Below are 21807 nucleotides of genomic sequence, written 5' to 3' on the forward strand. Positions count from 1 at the left end.
CGGCGAGAGATCAGGAAGGACGAAACAAGCCGAAGAGAGCCGAAAGCACCAGAGGAACGACCGAACTGCACCTCCCGGCGGGCCGCGGGGCGTGCACCGGAAGCGGAAGTACACCGGATGCAGAACGGAGCCGGAAGCAGAAAGCGCCGGAAGCGGAAGAGCGCCGTGTTCACTGCTGAAGACGGAGGGTGTTTTTATTGACGCAGCGTTTGACCCCCCGGCTGGGTCTGCGTGCTGAGGGATTAAAGTGTTCGGTTGGTATGCAGTGGTCTGCGGGTCGGCTTTTATAACGGGCGCTCTTGCTTGCCGTGGTGGATTAGGGGCTGATTTTCTTTCAGATAAATACTTTTTATAGATAAGTACGTATGTATATAGACGTTCTTTGTCTGATTCGGCTCGGTGTCCCTGGCTGTGTGCGAGGGGCCCTCTAGCAGTGTCCCGGCTCTTCCCCAGCAGCGGCCAGAGGGGGGCACCAGCGGCGCGTGGGGCCGTGTGGCAGCGGCACTCCTGGTGGGTAGGCGGGTGAGAAGCGAGATGGGGCTGCCGACCGCACGCTGTGGGGGAGTTCTGAAGCGCTGAATGATTCTTTTCTTTTCTGTTAATGAGTGTGTCGTTATACCATCTCCAGTTATGTTTTGCATCCAGGCAGTTTGTTAACTCCAACAAGGGTTACTTAAGAATCGCTCTGAAAGTAATGCTTCCTAACCTTTTTCTATGGAAACTACAACGGTTTCAATGAGATTTGATAGAGCAGATTCTTAGCTGCCACAACATAATCACCCCCATTAGCAGTGCATTTCTGCTAACAATGAATAAAAACCTGCATACCCACACTTGTAAAAATCTGCGTGGCTATCCAGAGTGTGGCTTGGCTTTCATGTCTCTGTCACCACTGCTGAAATGCATCACCCGCCTCCTCACTGTGCTCACATCTACTGTTTGGTCTCCATCAACATTCCGCAAACATTAATGAGTGTCGGTGAGTGCAGTTTTTTTCCCATGAAGGCATTCAGTGATTCACCTTTGCTTCATATGCACTTCCACGTCAGACACCATTCTGTCACGCTGCCCCTCTGCTGCCATTTGTCACACAGCAATAAAATGTAACAGAAGGGTGATGGGAAGGTTCAACCTGTACTGCCACGCCATCAGCATCTACTTCTGATACTATGGGCTGATGTAATAAAATAGGAGGCATTACTTTTGGAGCAGGCTTGTGTATGTTGTGAAAGGAACGCTATCTGTTCTTAAGATAGGAAACTAATTTGTCTATCTCCGTACCCAAACAATTATGAAACTGGTCTCTTTCAGAGGGTGTTCTGGAACCAAAAAGATACCGTGTCTGTTTCACTTCCATCTTGTCCAGGACTGGTTTTCTATCTGCTATCAGCATGGCAACGTCACTTAGGGCTGTGTGGCCCAGCTGTCTCTGGATGCGTTCAGTAGCTGCCTATAAGCGAGTCCCGCTACGAAGTAAGTGATGATGGAATTGAAACCCTGTATTAACATTTATTCTTTGCGAGCCTCTTCCTTACGCTCCGTAGAATGGCTGAGGCTGAAAGGGACTTTAAAGATCACATCTAGTTCCAACTCACGTCAGTAGAAACATGGAGGTGAATTGTTGTTCGAAGGGAATCAAGTCTAACATTGCTTTCTCTGTTTAATTATGAAAGGGTGTCTTGATTAGCTCTTTCCGGGGCTCACATGACACTCTTCTAATTTATTAAATAGCTTGTAAATAACACCTTTCCAACTGTTAGTAGAGTTGTACTTGAAGATTTAATTGTTAATTTTTCAGACTTGCCAACAGTGCTGAGAAAAGGCTGTGGTAAAATCATAAGCATTGTAAAAATCATAAGCAAAAAGTAAAAACAGGCAATATTAATTTTTTGCCCGTGTTTTAGATGGTCAATAGAAAGATGGAGTCCTCAAGAACTGAGGAAATAAAATGGGCGTGTTAAATTTGGGAGGTAGTGGACATGGAGAAGGAAGAAATGCAAACAATTTGCACTGATATTGTACCAGAATTTGACATCTTTATAACTAAAGATGAGCTTATTTGGGGAAAACTGAAGCATGATAATGCTAATCAAATATAAGTGTACAATTTGAAAATCTAACATGTATTTCCATTTCTAGATAAATTTGTCTTTAAATTTTAGAATTTAACACATGAAAGTACTTCTGAAAGGAGAACACCTACAGAAAAGCTTCCCCGTGGTTCCTTGAATCTTCCCAACTTTGCTGCACTGAATGCCTCTCCCCATCCATTTTGGGCTGCCAAGAATACCGTTTATGGGTTGTAGAAAGCAAAACGCCTATGGTACAGTTCCTATAAAAAGGAGTGTTGCTGTTTACCACCTTATGTACTGATAAAAAAGGGCAATGGAATCATGGGAAGGTTCATTTGGGAGGGGTCCTCAGGCGGTTTCTAGCCAAACCTGCTCAAATTAGGCTTAGCTATGTGTTGTCACCAGGATGCTCAGGGCTTTGTCCTACTGGGCCTTTAAAATCTGCCAAGGTGGAAGACAGCACAAACCTCCCTGAGCCCTGTTCTCTGGTTATCTTCAAGGGGAAAAGCTTTCTCTGTCAAGTCAGAGCTTCTCTTGTTTCACTTTCAGTGTTTTTTGTCCTCTAGTGCTCTAAGCAGCCTGGCTCCCTCTGCTCAGTCACTGGAAGCTTTATGACCTCTGGGATCTGTTGTTAGGTCTCTCCAGGGCTGTGGCTTAAGGCTAAAACAGCCTTGGTCCTTCAGTCTCTCCTCACAGGGCAGATGTTGCAATGTATAGCCATTGTGGTGGGCATTCACAGCATTTATTCCATTTTACTTTTATTGAAGGGGCCCAAAGTGGCCGTGGTATCTAGATGTAATCTAGTGAGTGCTGAGCACAGGAGGAGAATCTCTTCCCTTGGTCTGTTTGCTAGTATAGTCCAGTGTGCTGGTGGCCTTTACTGCTTGTAACTCTTGTGATGTGCGGAATCAAACTCTATATAACCCGGTTAGGTTATAAAGCAGGTATGGTTTATTCGGCCGGCCGGGTGCAAGGGGATGACTGCACCAAACTTGTGCACCAGCAAGCAAAAACTCTACAAATTTGTAAGCCAAGTCCATACACGTTCAGCAGAATTCTTGGAACCCATCTACTTATTCATTATCCTCCTGGGAATTCGTTTACATGCTGCCCCTTCCCTGGCACATGAGTTGTCCGTAGTAGGGGTTTCCCTCTGGTGGTCGTGGGGATGAAGTCAGAAGTCTTCCTCGCAGAGGCTCGACGTCTTCCTCAGTCTGACCTTTTTATGGTGCATTCAAACTGGTCAAAGCCATTCATTTTGTATTGTTCCTTTCTTTGTGTTTGCACAACTGACCATGAAATGTTGAGGTGTCATTCTCCTTCCTTAGTTTTCAAAGCTAGCTTATTTAACCCCTATATGTTCAAACCCTAGGTCCACCCGAGCTCCTGATTTCACTTGTGATTGCTTTCTTTGGAGTAACAGGAACCTGTGGAAGGAATTGAGTTCTGTAGTGGTAGAGCAGGCAAGGCGTTGTAGTTTTGCATAGCATATATACCACCCTTTGGCAAAGTACAAATTCAGTTTAACAGGGAATGTTGCTATGAATTAAAGAAAAAAATCAGATAATCTTCCCTGTAGATCATATGATAATGTTCTTTGCCCTTTCAGTGCTATATGATCTCAAAACACATCTATTTTGCTAATGTATTTAGAGAGATATAGCAGTGACATTTGTGTTTTGTTCATGCTATGTTTTTTTTCTTAGGAATACAGTACAATGGAAATATAAAAGTAGGACATGGCTACGTAAATACTGCATTTTTGATAGCACTAGGAATCTTCATGATAAAGTAAGCTTCTATTTAGACAGTACTTCATATTTGTTTGTATTTTTTTTTCCCTCGCAGTTGGAGCTGTATGTCATGCTTGTCATAAATCAACATACTCGGTGCTCCCTGAAGACTACAACTGGTATGTTAACGTGCTTTGCGTGGCCTTCTCATGCGATGTATATTGCAGGTTACTGGCTCTGCCATCAAGTTGTCATCTGATGGTATCAAACACACTCTCTTCCACTTTTGGATATAGGTGTATAATAATTTAAAGTGAAGTACTGTTTCCAGTCATAATGATTGTGAAGCTAACGTTTCAAAAATGAGCATAATAAAAAATCATGCATGACTCATTCTAAACATGATGATGACCCCAGTACCACCGCATCTTTAACTGTGGAAGAGCAAAAGAAAGAGCACTCATTTTCACCGATGCTTATTGTTAAGACAAAGCCCTGGTAATGTTGTGCTGCTGCGTGGCAAACTTCAGTAGAAACTGGAAAAGACGATAAAAGCATAATGAGAAATGCAACATCTGCACTGCAGAAGTATTTTGGAAGCTAATGTGTCACAGCAGTTAGTAGGGAAATAAGGTGAGAAAGCTGTACTCCCTCAAGGAACTTGTCAATAGAACCTCTTGTTTATTATGCTTACCAGCATTTGTTAAATATAAAGGTTGGAACCCTGGGGCTTTATTTCCTATTCTTTCTCTTATTGGTGCCACACTTCTTATACGGTCACGTTGTCCTACATATCACTGACGTGCATGATCTGCTGTTACTTTTAATGTCATTCCTCGGTGTCTTAAAGACTTTTCCAAACCGTATTTCCAGCTGTCTGTAGATCTCCATTTTAACCCTCTGTTCTCTTCCATAAAAAAGAAAGAAAGAAACACGAGATAGCTGGGAAGAAGAAAGAAGTTCAGATCAAGTACTTGTGAGCCTTATTTTTTCAGGTTTTATTTTATAGATTTCTGAAGAATTCATAAATAGAGGGTGAAATCAGGTTTTCTTTGGGAATTGAGCTGCTCAGTCACTGAGCATTACTGAAAATTGTAAGGGATTGTAAGAATGTCCCTTTTTATTTTCATAGCAAAGTGGAACTTGCCTTGACATCAGATTCGAAGACAATTGTCTGCTACCACCCTTCACTTGAGATTCCATACGAGCACACAAAAGTACGTCCAACTGTACGCTCTGCTTAGTCGTGTAAAAGCATAAGTAGTTCTGAGCCTTTAGGACAACTGTTGGTTTTTCCTTGCCATTTGAAATACAGAGGTACAGTTCCTTACATGAGCAGCACATCTGTGAGGTGAGTGATGAATATAGCTGCTGCTGTATGGAGGACTTTTAGCTGAAGTGAGAGAAAGCTGCAGGCAAATAAACGCTCAGGTTATTACAGCATTACTCGAAGTGAATTAAATGAGGTACTGAAATGGTTGTGCACTACAGAGAAAACTAGTGGTTGTCTAAGAGCATGCTCCTCAGAGATGTTTGAAGTCCAGGTGATAACTCATACATCCTCCTGTGTTCAGATGTAGCAGTGTATGGGGGACATGAAGAGGTGCTCTTATTTTAAACTCAGGCTTTAAATTCCATTCAACTCTGTGAGTTCATAAACCACACAGGAAAAAAAAATCAATAAAAACTTAAACAAAAACTTAATACGATTAAATGGTGATCATCACTATGAATAAATGTATACATAGCAATAATATGAGTATTTTGTGTTAGTAAATTGATGCTTATGATTCAGCTTAGTGAATTGTAAGGGTGAGAGCTCAGCAGTAGTAATGACAGTGGGACACAGTCATCAGCTGTAGCAGCCGGGGTAATGGGGTGCTTCTAGAAATCCTCCCCACAGTGATGTGGTTTTGATTGAGAAGGGAGGGAGCCTTTTATGATGCTTTCTCTTTTTAGTTCTTTTCTTCTCAGCTTTGAAGAGTAAACAGTAATGTTATCAATGCAGTTTGACTTTTTGTTTTTCCTCAAAGAGGAGGAAAGAAAATACTTACGCTGCTGTTTTTCATAGCCCGTGCCACGACCAGATCCAGTGAATAACAAAGAGGAAACTCTTGATCAAGTTTTGAAATCCAGATTGAATGAAGAAAAGCTGAAGAATGATAGAGGTCTTACAATTGAAGAGCTCAGCAAAATGTTTTACACTACAAAACATCGATGGTACCCTATGGGACAGTAAGTTTTCTTTTTTTTTTCAATGTTTATTCCTTTTGGGCATAAAGAGAAACACAAGAATGATTGTAATTTATCCAAACTCATCCTCTGAAATACTCCTGGCACGTGGGCTACTACAGACAGTTTTAAATGCAGTGTCGTGTAAATGGAAGACTGTGCATTATTTATTTTTTTAAATTGTGCCCCTTCCATTGCCTTTGCAACTTGGCTGGTAAAATACCATGGAGGAGAAATTCCTCCTGCTGTGTCCTTAGCTGCTGGTCCAGGTGATTTCCTAAAACTGCATAAGTGAGATCACCCTCTCAATGGACGTAGCCAAATACAGCTTGAAACCATATAATTCTCAGACTTAAAAAGTAGAAGTTATTCATTTGAAATGATGAAAAGTGTACCTTGGTGTACTTCAGAATGCTACAAGGAGAAGAGATACAAACGTACGTGACTGAGCTTAAAGAGAGACTCTGTGTTCAGGTACACCACTGGAAACAAATAGCAGCGTAGTTTATGCAACTCTTCTCCAGTCTGTGTTTTCACATGTTATGGTAGTTGCTAATTTTATAGCTCTGGAAACTTGATACACAGCAAACCTTTTTAATGATTATGTTTTGAGAACAAGCGAAGAGAATGAAATAGTGGAGCTCCCTATGGCCAGCGGGTAGTTGTCACTTAATGAGTATCGTACTGTATCTGCCTTGCTTAAGGGTGGCTAATTAAGACAGCAGGGACACAATTTATCTTTCTTTGTTGTGAAGACTTTTTTTTTTTTAATTATTTGGCTGTAGAGTATGACACTATTTAAAGTACAGTCTGACATAACTCCTTCTTGTACCCCTGATTGCTCTGCAGCAATCATTTTGGTCAGAGGAAGCCCTGACTGTATAATAAAGTTAACCTCACACAAAGGATTAAGAGTAAACAGCAGCCTTTGTATCTAATCAGTTCTACAGCTGAATGGATTATTGTGTGCTTGTAGCAGATGTAGCAGCAGAAATGAGTAGTGTTATGTAACTTCATGAACAACGGGGATGACATCTAATGAATGGTCATAAACTGTGCTTGTGTTGTCTTATATTTTGCTTACGTGTGTAGTCTCCAAACTGCTTCTGGAGGGAAGAAGGTCAGGAAAATCAAAGATTTTTCCAAAACTTGCGTTCACAGCAGCTTTTTTTTATCTCCTAGGTATCAGAGAAGACGGAAGAATCCTAATCCTCCTAAAGACAGATGATTAAGATGACTTGTTGCTCGTGAGCACGTTGTCATTGACCTTTATTTGAAATAAAATACAGAAACGTTTATCAGTTCTGCATGTGTGTTTTAACGAAACCATGCTTAACTAAATTTGACTTTTCCCATTTCATTTAGTTGATAATAGGGAAACAACAGAAGTGCACTGATGACGTGAGGGCTCTGAAGAATACTGTGTGCGGAGGGTCAGAGAATGTGCCGGTCTCAGATCTGCATGTAACAGATGATGGAGTGCTCTGATTAAAGTAGGTCAGAGGCTTATCGTAAAGTGAGTGCATAGAAGCAGTATTTCAGAGTGGGAGTTCAAGAACTGGACGTGCTGTGGTTTCTTATTTTAGAAATCTAATACTTGAAGTGCAGATGAGCTTTGAATACTGAGGTTTAAAGAATTTAAGGCTCTTTTCTTATACTGGAAGCTGGGCAACTTGGTTAAACTTCAGCTTCCAGGGCATCCCTCGCCCTTTAATCATTCGGTATTCCCAAATATTTGAGATATTTGTGTATGGTTTTGTTGTTTTTAATTTTAAATTCACCCTAACTATTGTTCGGTGAGGATGCTGTGTATGTTTGTATATAAATTAAACAGGTGTAGCTCAGGGGAGGAATAGTTCCTTGCTTTAGCCCAGTAATGATTCAGTGAAGATACTTACTCTTTCCAGCTTACCAAGGGGAAAGGACTGGTCCTTCAAATGCTTTAAATTCAAGAAACGTGGTTTTAATCTGCTTCATAGCTTCAGCACCTTGCAGTGCTTAAATATTTCTGCTAATAAAATACTGTCATCACACTTTCTTTCCAAGGCAACTTGGATAAGACAGGAAGGTACTTGTTTCTTGCATTCATCTAGTGTCATTTTGCCTGCTTGTGTTATCCATGTGTTTTGCTAGAAGATGAGTACTGTGTAAAGTCTCTAATTCACACATTGTAGTGTGAAGTACACCTGCTTTTTTCTAGAATTCTTAATAACTTGTTTTCCTTGAGTGCTTTCATTGTGTGAAGTTAATGTCAGATGCGTCAAGCTAGTCTTAAGTATTTGGCTGTTACTTTTAACATGTAATACCAGTTAGCCCAAAATGATTTGTTCTGGGATAGCATGGAATAGTTCTGCTCCTCTCTGCTATGCTTCTATGTTAATCTGATGCCGTGTGTAATCCTACATCGGCACAGAGATTCTGGCTTTGTGTGACACAATGCGTTGCTCACATGACAACATACTGTCATGAAGGAATGTTTGTTGTGTTCATGGGAAGGACATCTGCTTACTCTGCACATTCAGTTGAACAAAAGTAATTATTCCTCTGCTTACAGTATCACATTTTTGAAGGGTTTTTAGTAATTGGTGGCATAGCAAATGTTAGTATGTGCATGGGTTTATGGCGTTACTGTTACTGACACAGGTCCGTATGTGAGAAGGTTACATCTCACGCTCACCCCTTTGTTACAATCCACCATGTAAAACTGAACCACCATTCTTTTTGGGAAGCTGAGACCTAATTTGTCCCTGCCTGATTTCATTCCGATTTAAGAAAAGATGTTCTTTCTTGGGTTCAGCTTTCAAGTTTTTATCCCCCCCACAAACACATTCTTGCTTATGCCTGCATAATGCTGTTAAGACACTTTCTTCTGCAGAAGCCTTTTGTTAGCACAGTATTACTACATTTGTCTGTTCTTGCCTGTCAAACCTGACAATTTATCACCCGCAGTCACTGCAGAAATGTTGTTACATTTCTCATTTTCTCCCTCGTGTTTTTGAACACTCCTCAGGTATTTGGAGGACTACACATCTGCTATGTGTGGGACTGCTAGCTGATTTAAAGTGCTTCCTCTTCTGAGCAGTTACTGGGAACTGAGCGAGTCTGAGACGCGCTCACTGCGCGTACCCTCTGCCAATTTGTTGTTATGTTAATCCATAAAATGGGTGTTTTAAAATCTTTCCCTGCACTGCGCTGCCAATATTTCTGTTTTCTTATACTAAATCTTTCGTCTGGGTCATCTGAAGCGTGACCCAACTAAACTCCTATTCCCACAGTAATTTCAAGCTGTCCTCTTGGCTTTCATCATCTTGAACAGCTACATAAAGCTGTCTTTAACTGTGTGTTTCTCTTTACTTGAAGAATTGGAATTGGAAATCCATCTGCTGGAGTCTTTTCCTGCTTTTGCCTAAAAGAACAATCAATTTGAAAGGCAGTTTGGGGCTTTCTGTTGTCTTTTTTTTCACTTGTGCTAACTTTGTAACTGAAAATTTGGGTTACGTAGAATTGGTAGAATGGGAAATCTGCTGTAGTGTTTTTGTATCCAAGTTATGGCACTCAGCCATCTGCCTTGTGCTTAATAGGTATTGTTTCAGACTTCAGGAGGCTCATTGGTGCGGACAGTGTGCAATTGAGTACATCTTGCTGATTTTTAACTTATTTTAATGTTGTACTGAAAGTCTCTCTGAGCTTTCCTTGTTAGTGCTATTCCACTAGAAGCTCTGCTTCAGTCACATATCAAAAGGTTTGTCCTCAATTCAAGCCATTAAAACCTCACTGAAATTTTTCCCTTACTCTACCTAGACCTGAATTCAAAAAGGAAGCCTTCTTTTGGAATGGGTTTTTTGCCTTTTCTGTGTGCAAATTCTGTCATTCTGCAGGTTCGTGGTACCACCACCGGGAGGCAATCTTGCACAGTGGCTCTACTGGGTTTGTCCGAAGCCGTAGATCATATAGCTGAATCGTGGGACTTAACACTATGAGCGACATGCACCAGCTGTTGTTTAATTAAATTTGCAAGTACTGAAGAATAAGCTATTTCCTGGAAGGTCTGAAAGTGCTTGGATTCAAAGGGTCAAAGGTTCTTTTCTAGCACTTTCTTGTTTGCTTTGAACTGTTTGACTTTTCTAGTCTATCAGAGATGTATCTTTCTTCATACTTACTAAACAACAGCAAAAAGCACCCAACCCTTGTGGCTTTGAAAAATTGAGTCAGTAGTACAGCACTGCCAAATGTGCCCATTTGACGAGTTTCGAGTTTCGTGTCTGTATGCTCCAGTTCCTCGAGACAAGAATGGAGGGAGTGGTGAGCCACCCCATCCCCCCAGCCCTATGCAGCTATTCAGCCCCATGGAAAAGCTGGCTGTTGGGAGGGCCTGGATTTCACCTGACATCTCCAGCTTCTGCTGTGCCACCACTACATCTCTGCTGCAGCTTTATAATGTATCATAATAGTAATTTATGTTTGATGTCGACGCTGCCTTTCTCAGTTATTCCAGTTTTCGTGGTGCGTTGTTACAATTGCCCACATGCTCATTCCATCCTGAAAAACAGTACAAGGTTATATGGTCAAGCAGACATAGACTGTGCAGGCTGCATCCCTCTTCTGTTATGGAGGACGTGTGTTTCACTTCAATACTACTGGAGAATAAATTGACTCAGAGCCCACTTTTCACTAGAATAAAGTTCAGACTAATTGTGTACGTACAATTTATAAGAGCTAGACTTGTTTCTTAACATTGGGACAACTACTAATTAGACATCTAAACCTGAGTTAACTGTCGTAGACTCACTGTATAGTCAATGGACACACATACAAAGTACCTCAATGAGGCAGTAAATCCCATTTAAAAAAAAAATACCTAGAATAAGCCACACATTGTTTTCTGGAGGTGCTTCTCTCTCTTCTTTGAAGGGCGGTGGAGATTTAGATGCCCATATCATAGCAAATAAAAGTAGTTTTATTGTGTTTGGGAATTATTTTTTGGTTGGTTGAGTTGGGAGGGCAGGGCAGGGCAACAGTTTGAGAGCAGAGACAGAAATACAGAAGTACTCTGCTTAAAGGTGAAACCTTTTTTTTTTGCTGTTCCTGCTAACCTTTAGTAGCATGTAGTCCATATACAGAAGTCCTGAATGAGGAGATGAGAAAGTCAGCAAAATATTTTAAAGACTAAGCAGTTTTCTCTTGCTGAGCAAATGAAGCAATGTGTTTTGCCTTCACTGCAACAGCTTTCTAACTTCCTGGTTTTTGTTCTCTGTATGCAGTAATGCACATGCTTAACGACTGTGCATAGGATTTTAATCTCTCACCTCCTTTTGTTTAATCATCTAAATACTAAAAATATTAAAAGTTAGTAGCGAAGCTCTTAATTTTTTTTCTTTCATTTTATTTATTCCGAATAAACAAGAGTTGCTTATTTTATGCATCTCTGTAGTCCCTCTTCTGATGAGCCCACGGTTCTATCTGTTACCTCCAGGTAGCTACAGAAGACGAACATGACAAATAACAAAATGGCTGTGCTGCGGACTTTCTCTTCTGCTTCTGCTTTCATTAAGGTGCTCTGAGGCTTCCAGTCAATAAAGTAATTCCAGGGAGGAAGGTCTAACTGTTTGTTTACATTAGTTTATGGTAATCTAAAAGTTCACATTCCCTCTTAATTTTTTGGTTATTCTGTATTTTTTAATCCTGACTTAGAGTCATAGAATCACCAAGGTCAGAAAAGACCTCCCAGACCATCCAGTCCAACCATCCCGCTACCACCAATATTGCATCACTAAACCACGTCCCCACTTTTAGGTCAGGATTCGCTTGTTGTTTTCCATGAGTACCTTACATCTTTGTCAAACTGCCTCGCTCCCATCCTATTTTTTATGCAGTTAAAATCTTGTATTTAGTGATGGAGAAACCGAGGGTGGCAACGAGTTCTATGGATTTTAGGAACTGATTAAGAGAAAGGATTTCTGATTGAGAAGGAGGGCACACACAGTGCCAAGTGTTCGCCATAACAGGGAGAATAAGAAAAATGGCCTAACACTTCTCTTTCTAGAGTGTGTATTTGTATGTTCAAACCTACTGCAACAAACACTCCATGCGTCACATTGACCATGTGGGTTACAATTCATTGACTTTATACAGCTGTATTGTTTATATTGTATATTATTAGATTATATTGTATATTGTTTAAGAAGAAAAAGACTTGAAATGAGCCCAATGAAGCCACTGTTGTGGCTGAAAGGTGGCACGGTGACCATGGCTGGGGCACAGCCTGTGAAGGAGGGAGGGTGTGGGCAACCCTGAGGCAGGCAACAGTGGTGAGTACCCCCACGCTGCTTGGCTGGTCCTGGCCCTCAAACTTCTGACTGTTTTGCTTCAACACTGCTCAGGCTTTAACTTGTGACATGAGGAAATGACCCCTGAGAATCCCTGTGCTTTCCTAAGAGTGAAGCACACCACCTGCAGAGTGCTGGTTGTGCCCGGCCAGCTGGGCCCATCAGCAGGCCGACAGGCTGGCCCCTCTGAGCATGGTCACCAAGCTCAAGCTTGGGGCTGCTGAGTGCCCACACTGCCTCACCATGTTCCCCTCAGCCCTCTCCCAGCTGGCCCCCCTAGCAGTGCAGGGCCTGCGCCAGAGGCCGGGCCTTGTTGTGCCTCTGCCCAGAGCAACCCAAGATGGCCGCACACCCTCAGACATTAGCATGCTCCAAAACACACATGTACCTCCCATTCACACTAGGGAAGCACCATTCTTGGAGGCTGCAGAGCGGTTTCACCTCATTTCAGGCACTCTGAACTGAAAGAGACACAAAAAGGCATCATTCCACATTGGACCCGCAGGGCACCAGAGTCTGGGGAGCACTGCGGGGTGGGAAAGCAGGAGGAGCCCTAGGGGGAACCATGTTGGCAAGGCTGTAAGCCGGTCCTCCTGGCATCAGGAATGTTCTTATCCAGAAATACAGACATGCCCTGTGGGAGCAGGTGGCTGTTCTCACAGACAACCCGAGCTCAGGTCCTCTTTGCTTCTCCTATAAACACTCTGGCACAGGCACATCGGAATGTGTGAGAGCAACAGCTCCCACACCGTTATTGCGCTCTCCTCACAGCTTGAGTCCTCAGCATGGTCCTGCCTGGTTCACAGGTGTTCCAGTTGAGACGGCAGTAAACATCAAAGTATTTTTCTTCTGGATAAGCAAAATAAAAAAGACAGTGACATAAGAAACAGCCTGGATTTAGGAACAAACAACTCTTTCAGCGGCCTGCATTGCAGTAAATTGAATGAATGGGTAACTAAATATCAATGTTCTGTAATCCTCAGCCTTCAGAGGATCCAAAACTCTAATGAAATAGCTCAGGTTGAGGCATTTGAGAAAATAATGAGGCTTCTGGACAAAAAAAAAATAATTGGACATTAATTTCTTGAAGTCTTCATCGAGGCATTTTAAAACCAAAAGGCTGTATTTTCATTTCAGAGCTAGTGGCATTACAACAAAAGACATACCAGAGCATTAAAGAGCTGCCTTTCTTCTCAGAATGCAATAGGTTAATGCATTCAAAAATCTGCGACACTGGCAGATGAGCTTTTCCCTGTAAATAACTTGCCATTGTTTCCCCTGTTCAGCTGCTCTGCATGACAAATTAACTTTGCTAGGAAGGCACTACCAGTTCAGCACAGCTCCTCTCCTCACCTGGCATCCTGCTACCCCCTTAGCAGCCCCAGAAGCCAGAGCTGAGGGTGCCTAAGGAGTGAAGTTGCCTTCACAGTGCATTGAAGCACGGCCGTCAGCATCAGCGATCCATCCTGTGCAGGGATTCCAGAGCTACAGCTGTATACTTTTGTCAGCCACTCCGGAGGGGTTTCATTAATCTCTCCCCCAGTACCTCAGTCTAAGCACGGATGGTGACTAGATTGTGAAACTTCTAGAAAAAAGTCTATTTTGAAGTGTTAAGTACATAAATGCAATTGAGTGGAAACAGCTGTTATTTACATACGCTGAGCACAGGATTCTGCTCCCAGATGGACAGAAAAAAAACTTGCCACTACAGGAAAAAAAAATTGGAAAAATATGGATTTAGAAAAAGTACATGCAATGGACCATGCTGTCAGGTTTTATAAACTATCACAGCCCCACAGGTTTGCCACGGTGATGGGATACAGCCCACCCACCGGAGAGCTGTGTGCATCCCTGCAAGAGGGCAGCTGGAAAGAGAGGGTGTGCTGCTGGGCACAGCGCGGGTGGATGGGCCCGTGTGTCAGCCTTGTACACAAAGGCAGACAGAGAGCCAGGAGTCTTCAGAAATAGTCTCGCAGAACAAAGCCCCCATTCACAACCAGATTTTGCCACGGACTTCTGTAAATTCAAGATTATGTTCTAGAAGAGAAATAAAAAAGAAGAAAGAAAAGAAAGCAAGCTTTAGAACAGTGCAAGCAGCATAGAACTGTGTGGCTAAAAATGGAGGATGGCTGGGGAAGCTCATCCCATCCCATCCCATCCCATCCCATCCCATCCCATCCCATCCCATCCCATCCCATCCCATCCCAGTGAGCAGCTGGCCCCAGGACATGAGGTGGCTTTGGCACTGTACAGAGAGGGGACACAACCTACTCTGGTCTCCTCCATTAGGAACCAACTGGGAGCTTAAGTGGGGAGGCTCGGTTGGCTTTTCCTCATAGGAACTGCTGTGAGAAACAGCAAAAGTTCAGGCACAGCAAAAGCTCAGGCACGGCAAAGCTGCTCAATTCCCGGAGCTTGCCAAGGGATCCCCTCCAGGATCTGTTGTGTTCCAGGCCTGCTGTGTGTATCCCTGCACACAGACCTGCCCTGACACAGGCATGTGTGTGGGACATCGGTGCCACCCATCCCATTTCAGACACAGACCCCTGCATGCTGGCCTGTGTGACGCAGAGGGACATCGGGCAGCTGAATGCGTCCCTCAGTGCCTGCCCTGAGCAGAGCCCGGCCACAGCACCAGAGTTGGTTCCATCAGACACAATGGAGCTCAAAATGCTGGGGCAAAGTGTGCTGTGCCCTGGGCGGCTCGCTGGGCCAAACTCATACCGAGAGGGATAAGCTATCAGGGGAGGGAGCTCTGAAGAGAAAGCTAAAAATAGAGTTAACATTTTGAAATGTGGGACAATGGCATTCAGAGTCAGAAGGGACCCAGCCCCAGACTTAACACTTTTTGAAAAGCTCTGCCTGTTTTGTAATAATCCCAGATATTATTTCCCCGCCCCCATCCATTTACAAAAGCGGAGATAATAGCAAACTTCAGCAAATCTAAACCCGGTTACACGGAGCCATCTGTTAATTCTGGTCCGTGGCAGCAGAGGGCATCTGAGGACTTCGAGCCACATCTGGCGTGGGGCTGCAGGCAGATGGCTGCGATAGATGCCCGCGGTCCGGCCTCGGTCATGGCTGGTCCCAGCCGGGGCTCCCACAGCCGGGCATCCCCACGCTGTGCACCACAGTGTGCGACCGAGGCGTCCCGAGCATCCGTGGGGCAGCAGGCAGGCGCTGGGCAGGTCACTGAGGTTGTGAGACGTGTGGGGCCGTGGGAGGCCGTGCCCAGCCCTGCAGGCCCGCAGCCACGGGACCTCGGGCAGGCCGTGTTCACTGCCTGCTGTGAGCGGTCTGAAAACACGCCTGAGGTGAGCACCGCGCACAGCCCCGAGCTGCACGTTGTCACTACGAGGAAGGAGTTTAAAGTCACGGCGATGCAGTAATACCTATCTGACGCCCTGTTATTCAAGCTGCTAAGTGCAGCAGCACGTCAGGCCCGGAGTGCGCTGCAGCCTCCCTCCGAAGTGTAGCAGTGGCTGAAGCCCAGGAGAAGGCTCTCCAGCTCCCTCCGTGCCTCCCAGCACTCCCCAAATGATATCCTCCTGCTGCTTCCCAGGCAGCGCTCGCAATCATAAACACGTAATTGCAGGAATCCATCCTGGAGGCCAAACAGCTCCGGGTGAGTTAAACACCCTCAGGCCGAGAACTAGAGCAGCGATGTGAAATAAATCCCGCTCTGACGGGAGAGCACTTACTCAGAGCCACGTAACCCAATTTCTGCTGCATCCCCGTTTCACTTTGCGCTCCGAACCCTCTCCGTCAAACACATCCACAGCCTCACCTATTTGAATTTTCCCTCTCGGTTTCTGGGCTGCCCCTACCGAGAGCGCAGAGCACCCCGGATCGCCGCCTGCCCGCAGGGGGAAGGCAGCCGCACAGCCCGGGCTGCCCCTCACAGCTCAGGCACCGTTCCCGTCCCGTCCCGCGCTCCTCGCTCGGAGCGGCCGCGTTGCTCCCGGCGGCGGCCGGGAGGAGAACGCAGCGCTGCGCAGCACTCCTCCCGGCCGCCGTCTCGGTGGGCTTTAGGAAGCAGAGCCGGGGATGCGCGCGCCGACGAACACCCGAACTTCAAAGAGCGCCGCTGTGAGCAGCAGAGCCGGAGGTGTGCGGCCGGGCGCGCGCCTCTCGGCCGGGAAATAAGCTCAACAAACGGCACAGCCGCGGCGCCGCGCGCTGCAGCCCGAACGCTGCAGTCCATCGCGCCCTCCCAGCAGCGGTTTAAATGACCGCCGTCAACGTGGGGCTCGCAGCGGTCTCTTTTTCCGCCGTGCTGACGAAAGGGAGGACTAACAGGGAAGAAAACGTCGTCGGAGCATCAGCATCTGCCCGTAAACCCCTCGTACCTCTGGGCGGTGTTTCCCCCACCCCAGGCAGGGACGCGGCACCCCCATGGGATGGCACTGACCCAGCAGATGGGGCTCTGCGCGCAATGCAACCCCACCCGGCACCAGGTGGGCACTGCCGTGGAAATCCTCTTACTTATTTATTTGTAATGTTTATTGCCCCGTGCCACCACGCGCCGTTTTTCCTTAGCAAGCGAAGCCAAAAAATATATTCTCCCGTTGTTTCGTCTGTGCTTTAAATCATAAATAATAAACAGGAGAAGCTATGAAAGCAGTGCGTGCAGCGCGGCTCTAATTAAAGCTCCTGAGAGTGGTGAGAACCTCACCCGGTGCGGCAGAGGCCTCTGTGCGCCACCAGCAGTTTCTACAGAGGAGGGGGCAAAGGGTCCCGACGCCCCTTCCCGGGGGCCGAGCTGTGTGTCTGCCTCGTGCTGTGCCTATGGAGAGGGCAGGGGGGCTGAGCAGCCCTTCGAGGGGAAGCCAGCAGGACAGCACTGCAGCCCTCCCAGCGCTGCCTCCGGACGCTTTGCTTTCCGATTACGAGTGCTGCTTTCTCTCAGGATGGCGCTGATTCATAGGAATTATTCACCCTGTTTTCGGTGATTCTCCTCGAGCAAATCTATGCTCTTAAGGAAGAGAAAGTGTTTGGGTCCGAATAGATCAGCACGGCAGGAAAGAAGGTGGCAGCTGGTTAAGAGTAAAATTGTTCTGTATACATCATCATGGATTTCATCAAAACATTCAGTTCCTCGGGCAGCTGGGCAGAGCAGCGCGGTCCCACTTAGGGAAAGGTTTGTTTTCTCTCGGCTCTATTTATTATGTCTTAGGAACTCTTTGTGGCAGAAGCAAACCTGACCCTGCCCGTGGGCTGTACCCCATTAACTCACACTCATCTGCTCGCAGCGAGGGCTCCATGCTCCCATCCCTGTGCCTGGGCTGTAGCAGAGCAGGGAGCTCCTGCTGCAACCCGGATGAGCCCAGCAGCACACGGTTCATCCCTCAGCGTGGGACGCAAAGCCGCCAGCCCTTTGGCTAACTGGGGTTGAGCTGAACACAGGGCACGCCGTGGGCGATGGGCTTTCCGAGCAGCATCCCCGAGGAGCAGGGATGCAGCAGCAAGGAGAGGCCCCTCCGTTCTGCCAGTGGGATAAAGGAGCACGTAGCCCTTGCAGTCCAGCACAGCAAATTTAGCCAAATCGGCTGCACGAGGGACAGAGCACACCCAACACCCCCCCCCCCCCCCCCCCCCCCCGTCGCATTACATAAATAAAGCAACGCGAGCACACCAGTGCATCTGGCACACTTTTCAGGAACAAAGTGAGAAGCATTTCTAGCAACAGGCACACTTCGCACCACTGCAAAAACGCTGCCGCCTCTTCCCTCGACCACGGAACAGATATTTGCCTTAAGGAAAAACAAGCGAGGAATCCCCTCGTCTCGTCGTTCTCCCCCCCCCCCCCTTCTCTCTGGGTACATCCCGAACCGAGTGAGAAATGCGACACACGCTCCGTGATTCCAGGAGCTCCCCACGCTGCTGCCGCTCTCCCTGCGGATCCGAACCTCCGTCTCACACATCTGCCTACGGCCGAAGCGCTGCCCGACCGAAGCGCTCACTCCCGGGGGGAAGGATCTGGGAAAGGAATCGGTTTTCTCCTTCCTCAGCCTCAAACCTCCGACGTTTGTGCCCTCGTCCCGGCCGGGCACTGCACGCCGGGCGCTGGCAGCGGCTGTCCCCGCGCCCCATGGGCAACATACAAAGCACGCTGCCCGGGCGGCATTACCCATTTCAGATCCCTGCCTACAGACGGGCGTTCTCCTTTCGTATCGGTGGCCCCGATTAGAAAAATTATTGTTTATAGCACGGCGAATTAAAGCCGGATCTGGTCTACATGGAGCAAAGCAAAGCTCTCAGACCCGAGCTCCCTGTGCTGCTCCCGTCTCCTTTTCCCCTGCGTCCCGTCTCCCTCCCACCCCGCTCCTTCTCGTCCAGCAAAGCTCCCGGGCAGACCGACCGAGCCCGTATTAAACGCCCTAATGCCAAAGAAGCTACAAAGTAGCTTAAAGCACTTTAATACACCGCATGTGGCCCGTAATCCCCAAAGTAATTTAATTTAATCGCCTTTTCTTCCACCACCGAATGGTTTTCTCTTCCCTGTGACCGGGAGGGAGCCTCACCCCGAGGCAGGATGGGGGTGGGGGGGCTGCGAGGAGCGGAGCCCGAGGTCCCACCGGACCCCCGCCCCTCCCGGGGGGTCCCCCCGAGCGGCCCCGCACCGCTCCGCTCCGCGACGGAACGCCGCGGTCCCGTCGCCGCCTCAGACCTTCAGCGCCTCTTTTAAACGACGTCGACTTCTCGGGAAAAGTTGAGCGGGACCCCGTCGAGAAAAGCCCCCGCCGGAGTTTTATCGCAGCTTTTCCCGTAACAACGGCCGGAGCCGGTAGTAACGCCCGTTCGTCGCGTTCCGCCGTTGCCGTTCCACCCCCGGCGCGTGAATTCGCGGCGCTCCCCTCCGCTCTCCGGGAACGGTCCCGTAACTCGGGTCGCTCCGAGCGGCCGACGGAGCGGCGGCGGCAGCGGAGGGAGCGCCGAGAGAGCGGTCCTCCCAGAAATGCCACCGACAAATAACGCGGGGGGACGGAAGTGCGGCAAAGCGGCGCGGCGCAGCCCCGGCTCGGGATGCACCGCCCCACGGGGAGCTCCCGAACGGTGAGGGGAGAGCCCCGACCGCAGCTCTGTAACGACACAGATATCGCAACAGAATAGCTATCGTCGCCAAATACAGATCACTGCAAACTGTAGCTCGTAGCCGAACAATAGGTTCGCGAGCAAAAGCTCCGTGTCTGCATACGGGGAATTATTTGAGGGAGAAAAACGAAGAAGAGTTCCTTTTTTGTTGTTTTAAGTGTCGTTTTCTGGACGTAGCGAAGCCGATGTGAAGGAGTGAGCTGGGAATAAGTGCCCCCCCCCCCCCCCTCCTGCTGCTGCCCCCCTCGCCCACCCCCGGGGCACGGCACGGAGCGCGGCCGAGGCGGGGGACCGACGGGGGACCGTCGCTCCGCGTGCAGCGCGTACGGCCGCCTTTCCGAAAAGCCCAAGGAGCGAAGTGGCCGCACACCGCACACACGCGGAGCCGCGCCGACCACCTCGCTTAACAAACATTATTCTTTCACGCGAATCGCTTTAATTACCAAACGCGCCGCTTGTGGCTAATTTTCTTTCTTTCTTTCTTTCTTTCTTTTTTTTTAAGTGGGAATGATTAACCCCAACGCTCCTCGCTCGCACCCCGCAGAACCGCGTTTAAAACTCCAGAACCGCTCGGAGCGGCTCCCCCCGGTCCCGGCGCTGCCGGAGCTCCGTTCTCGGCGCGGGGACGGCGCGGGCCCCGCACGGGGCACGGCGGAGGCCCCGCACACCGACGGGGCCGTCCGGGCCGCGGCCCTCCGCGCCGCCCCGCACCGATCTGCGCCGCGTTCCGCCGACAAAGGGTCCTCCGCATCTCCCCCCCCCCCCCCCCCCCCCGCCACACACACGATTTTTAGAGCTGATTTTGCTGTGATTGATACCGGCCTGCAGCAAACCGAACGGCGCAACGCAACCCCGATCCCTTCCGCTTTCAGACCCGAAAACCACCTCCTTCCCAACACCGCCGTTAATTTGAGGGCGATCCCCACCCTTCGCCAGGGAAGAGCCCGGCACAGCCGCGGCCGCCGTCGCTTTGTTCCCCTTTGTTTCCCCGTCAGACCCCCCCGCACCCCTCACCGCGCGGCCGCTCCGCGGCACCGCGCCCGCACCGCCCCCCCTCCCCCCCCCCGCCGCCCCCCTCGCCCCCCTCCGGGCGCTCCCTGCCCCGAGGCCGCGCCCCCCCACTCGCTCTCAGGTGCCGCGGCCGCGGAGCTCCCGCTGCCCGTCCCCCCCCCCTCCCTCCCCGGCGGGCGCTGACCTGCGGCGGCGGCGGCCTCGAGGCTCCGGCGCCGTCCGTGCGGGGCGGCGCGGGGCGGCGGTCCGTGCGGCGGCGAGGGGGTTGCGCGGAGGTGCGGCGGAGCGGCGCGGCCCGGGAGCGGTGCGGCTCGGAGCGGGTGCTGTCACATGATGCGGTTCCTGGAAAGTTCCTGGAAAGCGGCCTTTGTATGGAGCCGGGCGGGGGGAGGATGCCCGCGCCTCCTCATCAAAGGCGCGCGGAGCGCTCGCTCCTGCCCGCTCCCGGGGAAGGGGGCGGGCGGGGGGTGCTTCCCCCGGAGCGCGATCCTCCTCCTCTTCCTCCTCCTCCTCCTCCTCCTCCTCCTCCACCTCCTCCTCCTCCTCCTCCTCCTCTCGCGGCGGCAGCCGCCCGCCTCTCTGTCTGTGTCCGTCCGGCTGCGGGAGGGAGCGCGCTCCGCCGTGCGCCCGCACCGCCCGCACCGCCGCGCCCCGCCATGCCGCCGGCCCCCTGACGCCGCCGGGAGCCGAGCGAGCGCCGCGCCCCGCCCGAGGGCGACCCCGTCCCGCCGAGCCCGGGTGAGTGCCGACCCCGAGCGCCCGCCGCGGGACCGCGCGTTCCTCGACAGCGGGCGCGGGGAGGGGGGGGGGGACTCGCGACCGCGCCGTCCCCTTCGCGTCCCCTTCGCGTCACCTTCCCGAGGTTCCCCACCTGCGCCCGCGGCCCCGCGACACCTGCGAGCGCCGGGCGCCGCGAAGTTGGCTCCGGGGAAAGTTTCGGAGCTCCGCCGCGGGCCGCGCGGCGGGAGGGATTCACCGCGCTCTGCCCCGCAGCCCCCGCCGCCCGCCGCCCCCTCCCCGCCGGCACCGCCCGGCCCCGGTTCGGCCGCGAGGTGACAGCGGCGCGGCGGCCGCTCGCGGTTTCCCCGTCCCCGCAGCCGGCCGGGCGGGAAGGCGATTTTTCTTTCCCGATATCCGAATTTAATGGAGCGGGGAAAGCTCCTCGTCCCCGCCCCCGGCGCGCCGCGACTCGCGTGTTCGGGAGCAGCCGAGCGCTGCCCCGCGCCGCTCCCAGCCCCGTTCCTCGAGGTCTCACCGTGCGCGGCGTCGCCTCAACCCGAGGCCGTCCCCGGGCGCAGCCCCGCGTGCCCCCCCTGACCCCCCCCCCCCCCGCCCCCC

General features: G+C 49.5%; 1 protein-coding gene and 1 long non-coding RNA gene across 19 annotated transcripts; one reads left to right on the forward strand and one right to left on the reverse strand.

Moving 5' to 3' along the window:
• The first annotated feature begins 148 nt into the window (after positions 1–148).
• Positions 149–7333, forward strand: MRPL42 (mitochondrial ribosomal protein L42). Of its 4 annotated transcripts, none has more exons than XM_004937627.5 (6): positions 149–258; positions 1312–1473; positions 3921–3984; positions 4938–5022; positions 5877–6040; positions 7220–7333. In XM_004937627.5, the coding sequence occupies exons 2-6, from the start codon at positions 1392–1394 to the stop codon at positions 7263–7265; spliced, it is 441 nt and encodes a 146-aa protein (XP_004937684.1). In that variant the 5' UTR covers positions 149–258; positions 1312–1391; the 3' UTR covers positions 7266–7333. The 4 variants fall into 4 exon arrangements, with proteins under 4 accessions (XP_004937684.1, XP_046768505.1, XP_416141.3 ...); XM_046912549.1 differs by having other exon boundaries at positions 1367–1473; XM_416141.8 differs by having other exon boundaries at positions 149–254.
• LOC107052984 lies at positions 3001–20915 on the reverse strand. 15 transcript variants are annotated; one of them, XR_005862308.2, is made up of 4 exons: positions 20654–20915; positions 13717–14400; positions 7122–13212; positions 3001–5957 (listed from the first exon to the last, which is right to left on the reverse strand). It is a non-coding gene; the product is annotated as an uncharacterized LOC107052984 (long non-coding RNA). The 15 variants fall into 15 exon arrangements; XR_006933796.1 differs by adding an exon at positions 14635–14708 and having other exon boundaries at positions 7122–14400; XR_005862306.2 differs by having other exon boundaries at positions 7122–14400.
• Between the last annotated feature and the right edge of the window lie 892 nt (positions 20916–21807).

This window comes from Gallus gallus, chromosome 1 (assembly GCF_016699485.2).
Source record: "Gallus gallus isolate bGalGal1 chromosome 1, bGalGal1.mat.broiler.GRCg7b, whole genome shotgun sequence".
NCBI lineage: Eukaryota > Metazoa > Chordata > Aves > Galliformes > Phasianidae > Gallus > Gallus gallus.

What these genes read in the sequence shown, in the direction of transcription:
- MRPL42 (XM_004937627.5), top strand. Translation starts at nt 1,392, where the DNA reads ATGGCAACGTCACTTAGGGCTGTGTGGCCCAGCTGTCTCTGGATGCGT. An exon ending in CTCCCTGAAGACTACAACTG is followed by an intron (nt 3,985 to 4,937) that starts GTATGTTAACGT and finishes TTATTTTCATAG; the next exon opens with CAAAGTGGAACTTGCCTTGA. An exon ending in CGATGGTACCCTATGGGACA is followed by an intron (nt 6,041 to 7,219) that starts GTAAGTTTTCTT and finishes TTTATCTCCTAG; the next exon opens with GTATCAGAGAAGACGGAAGA.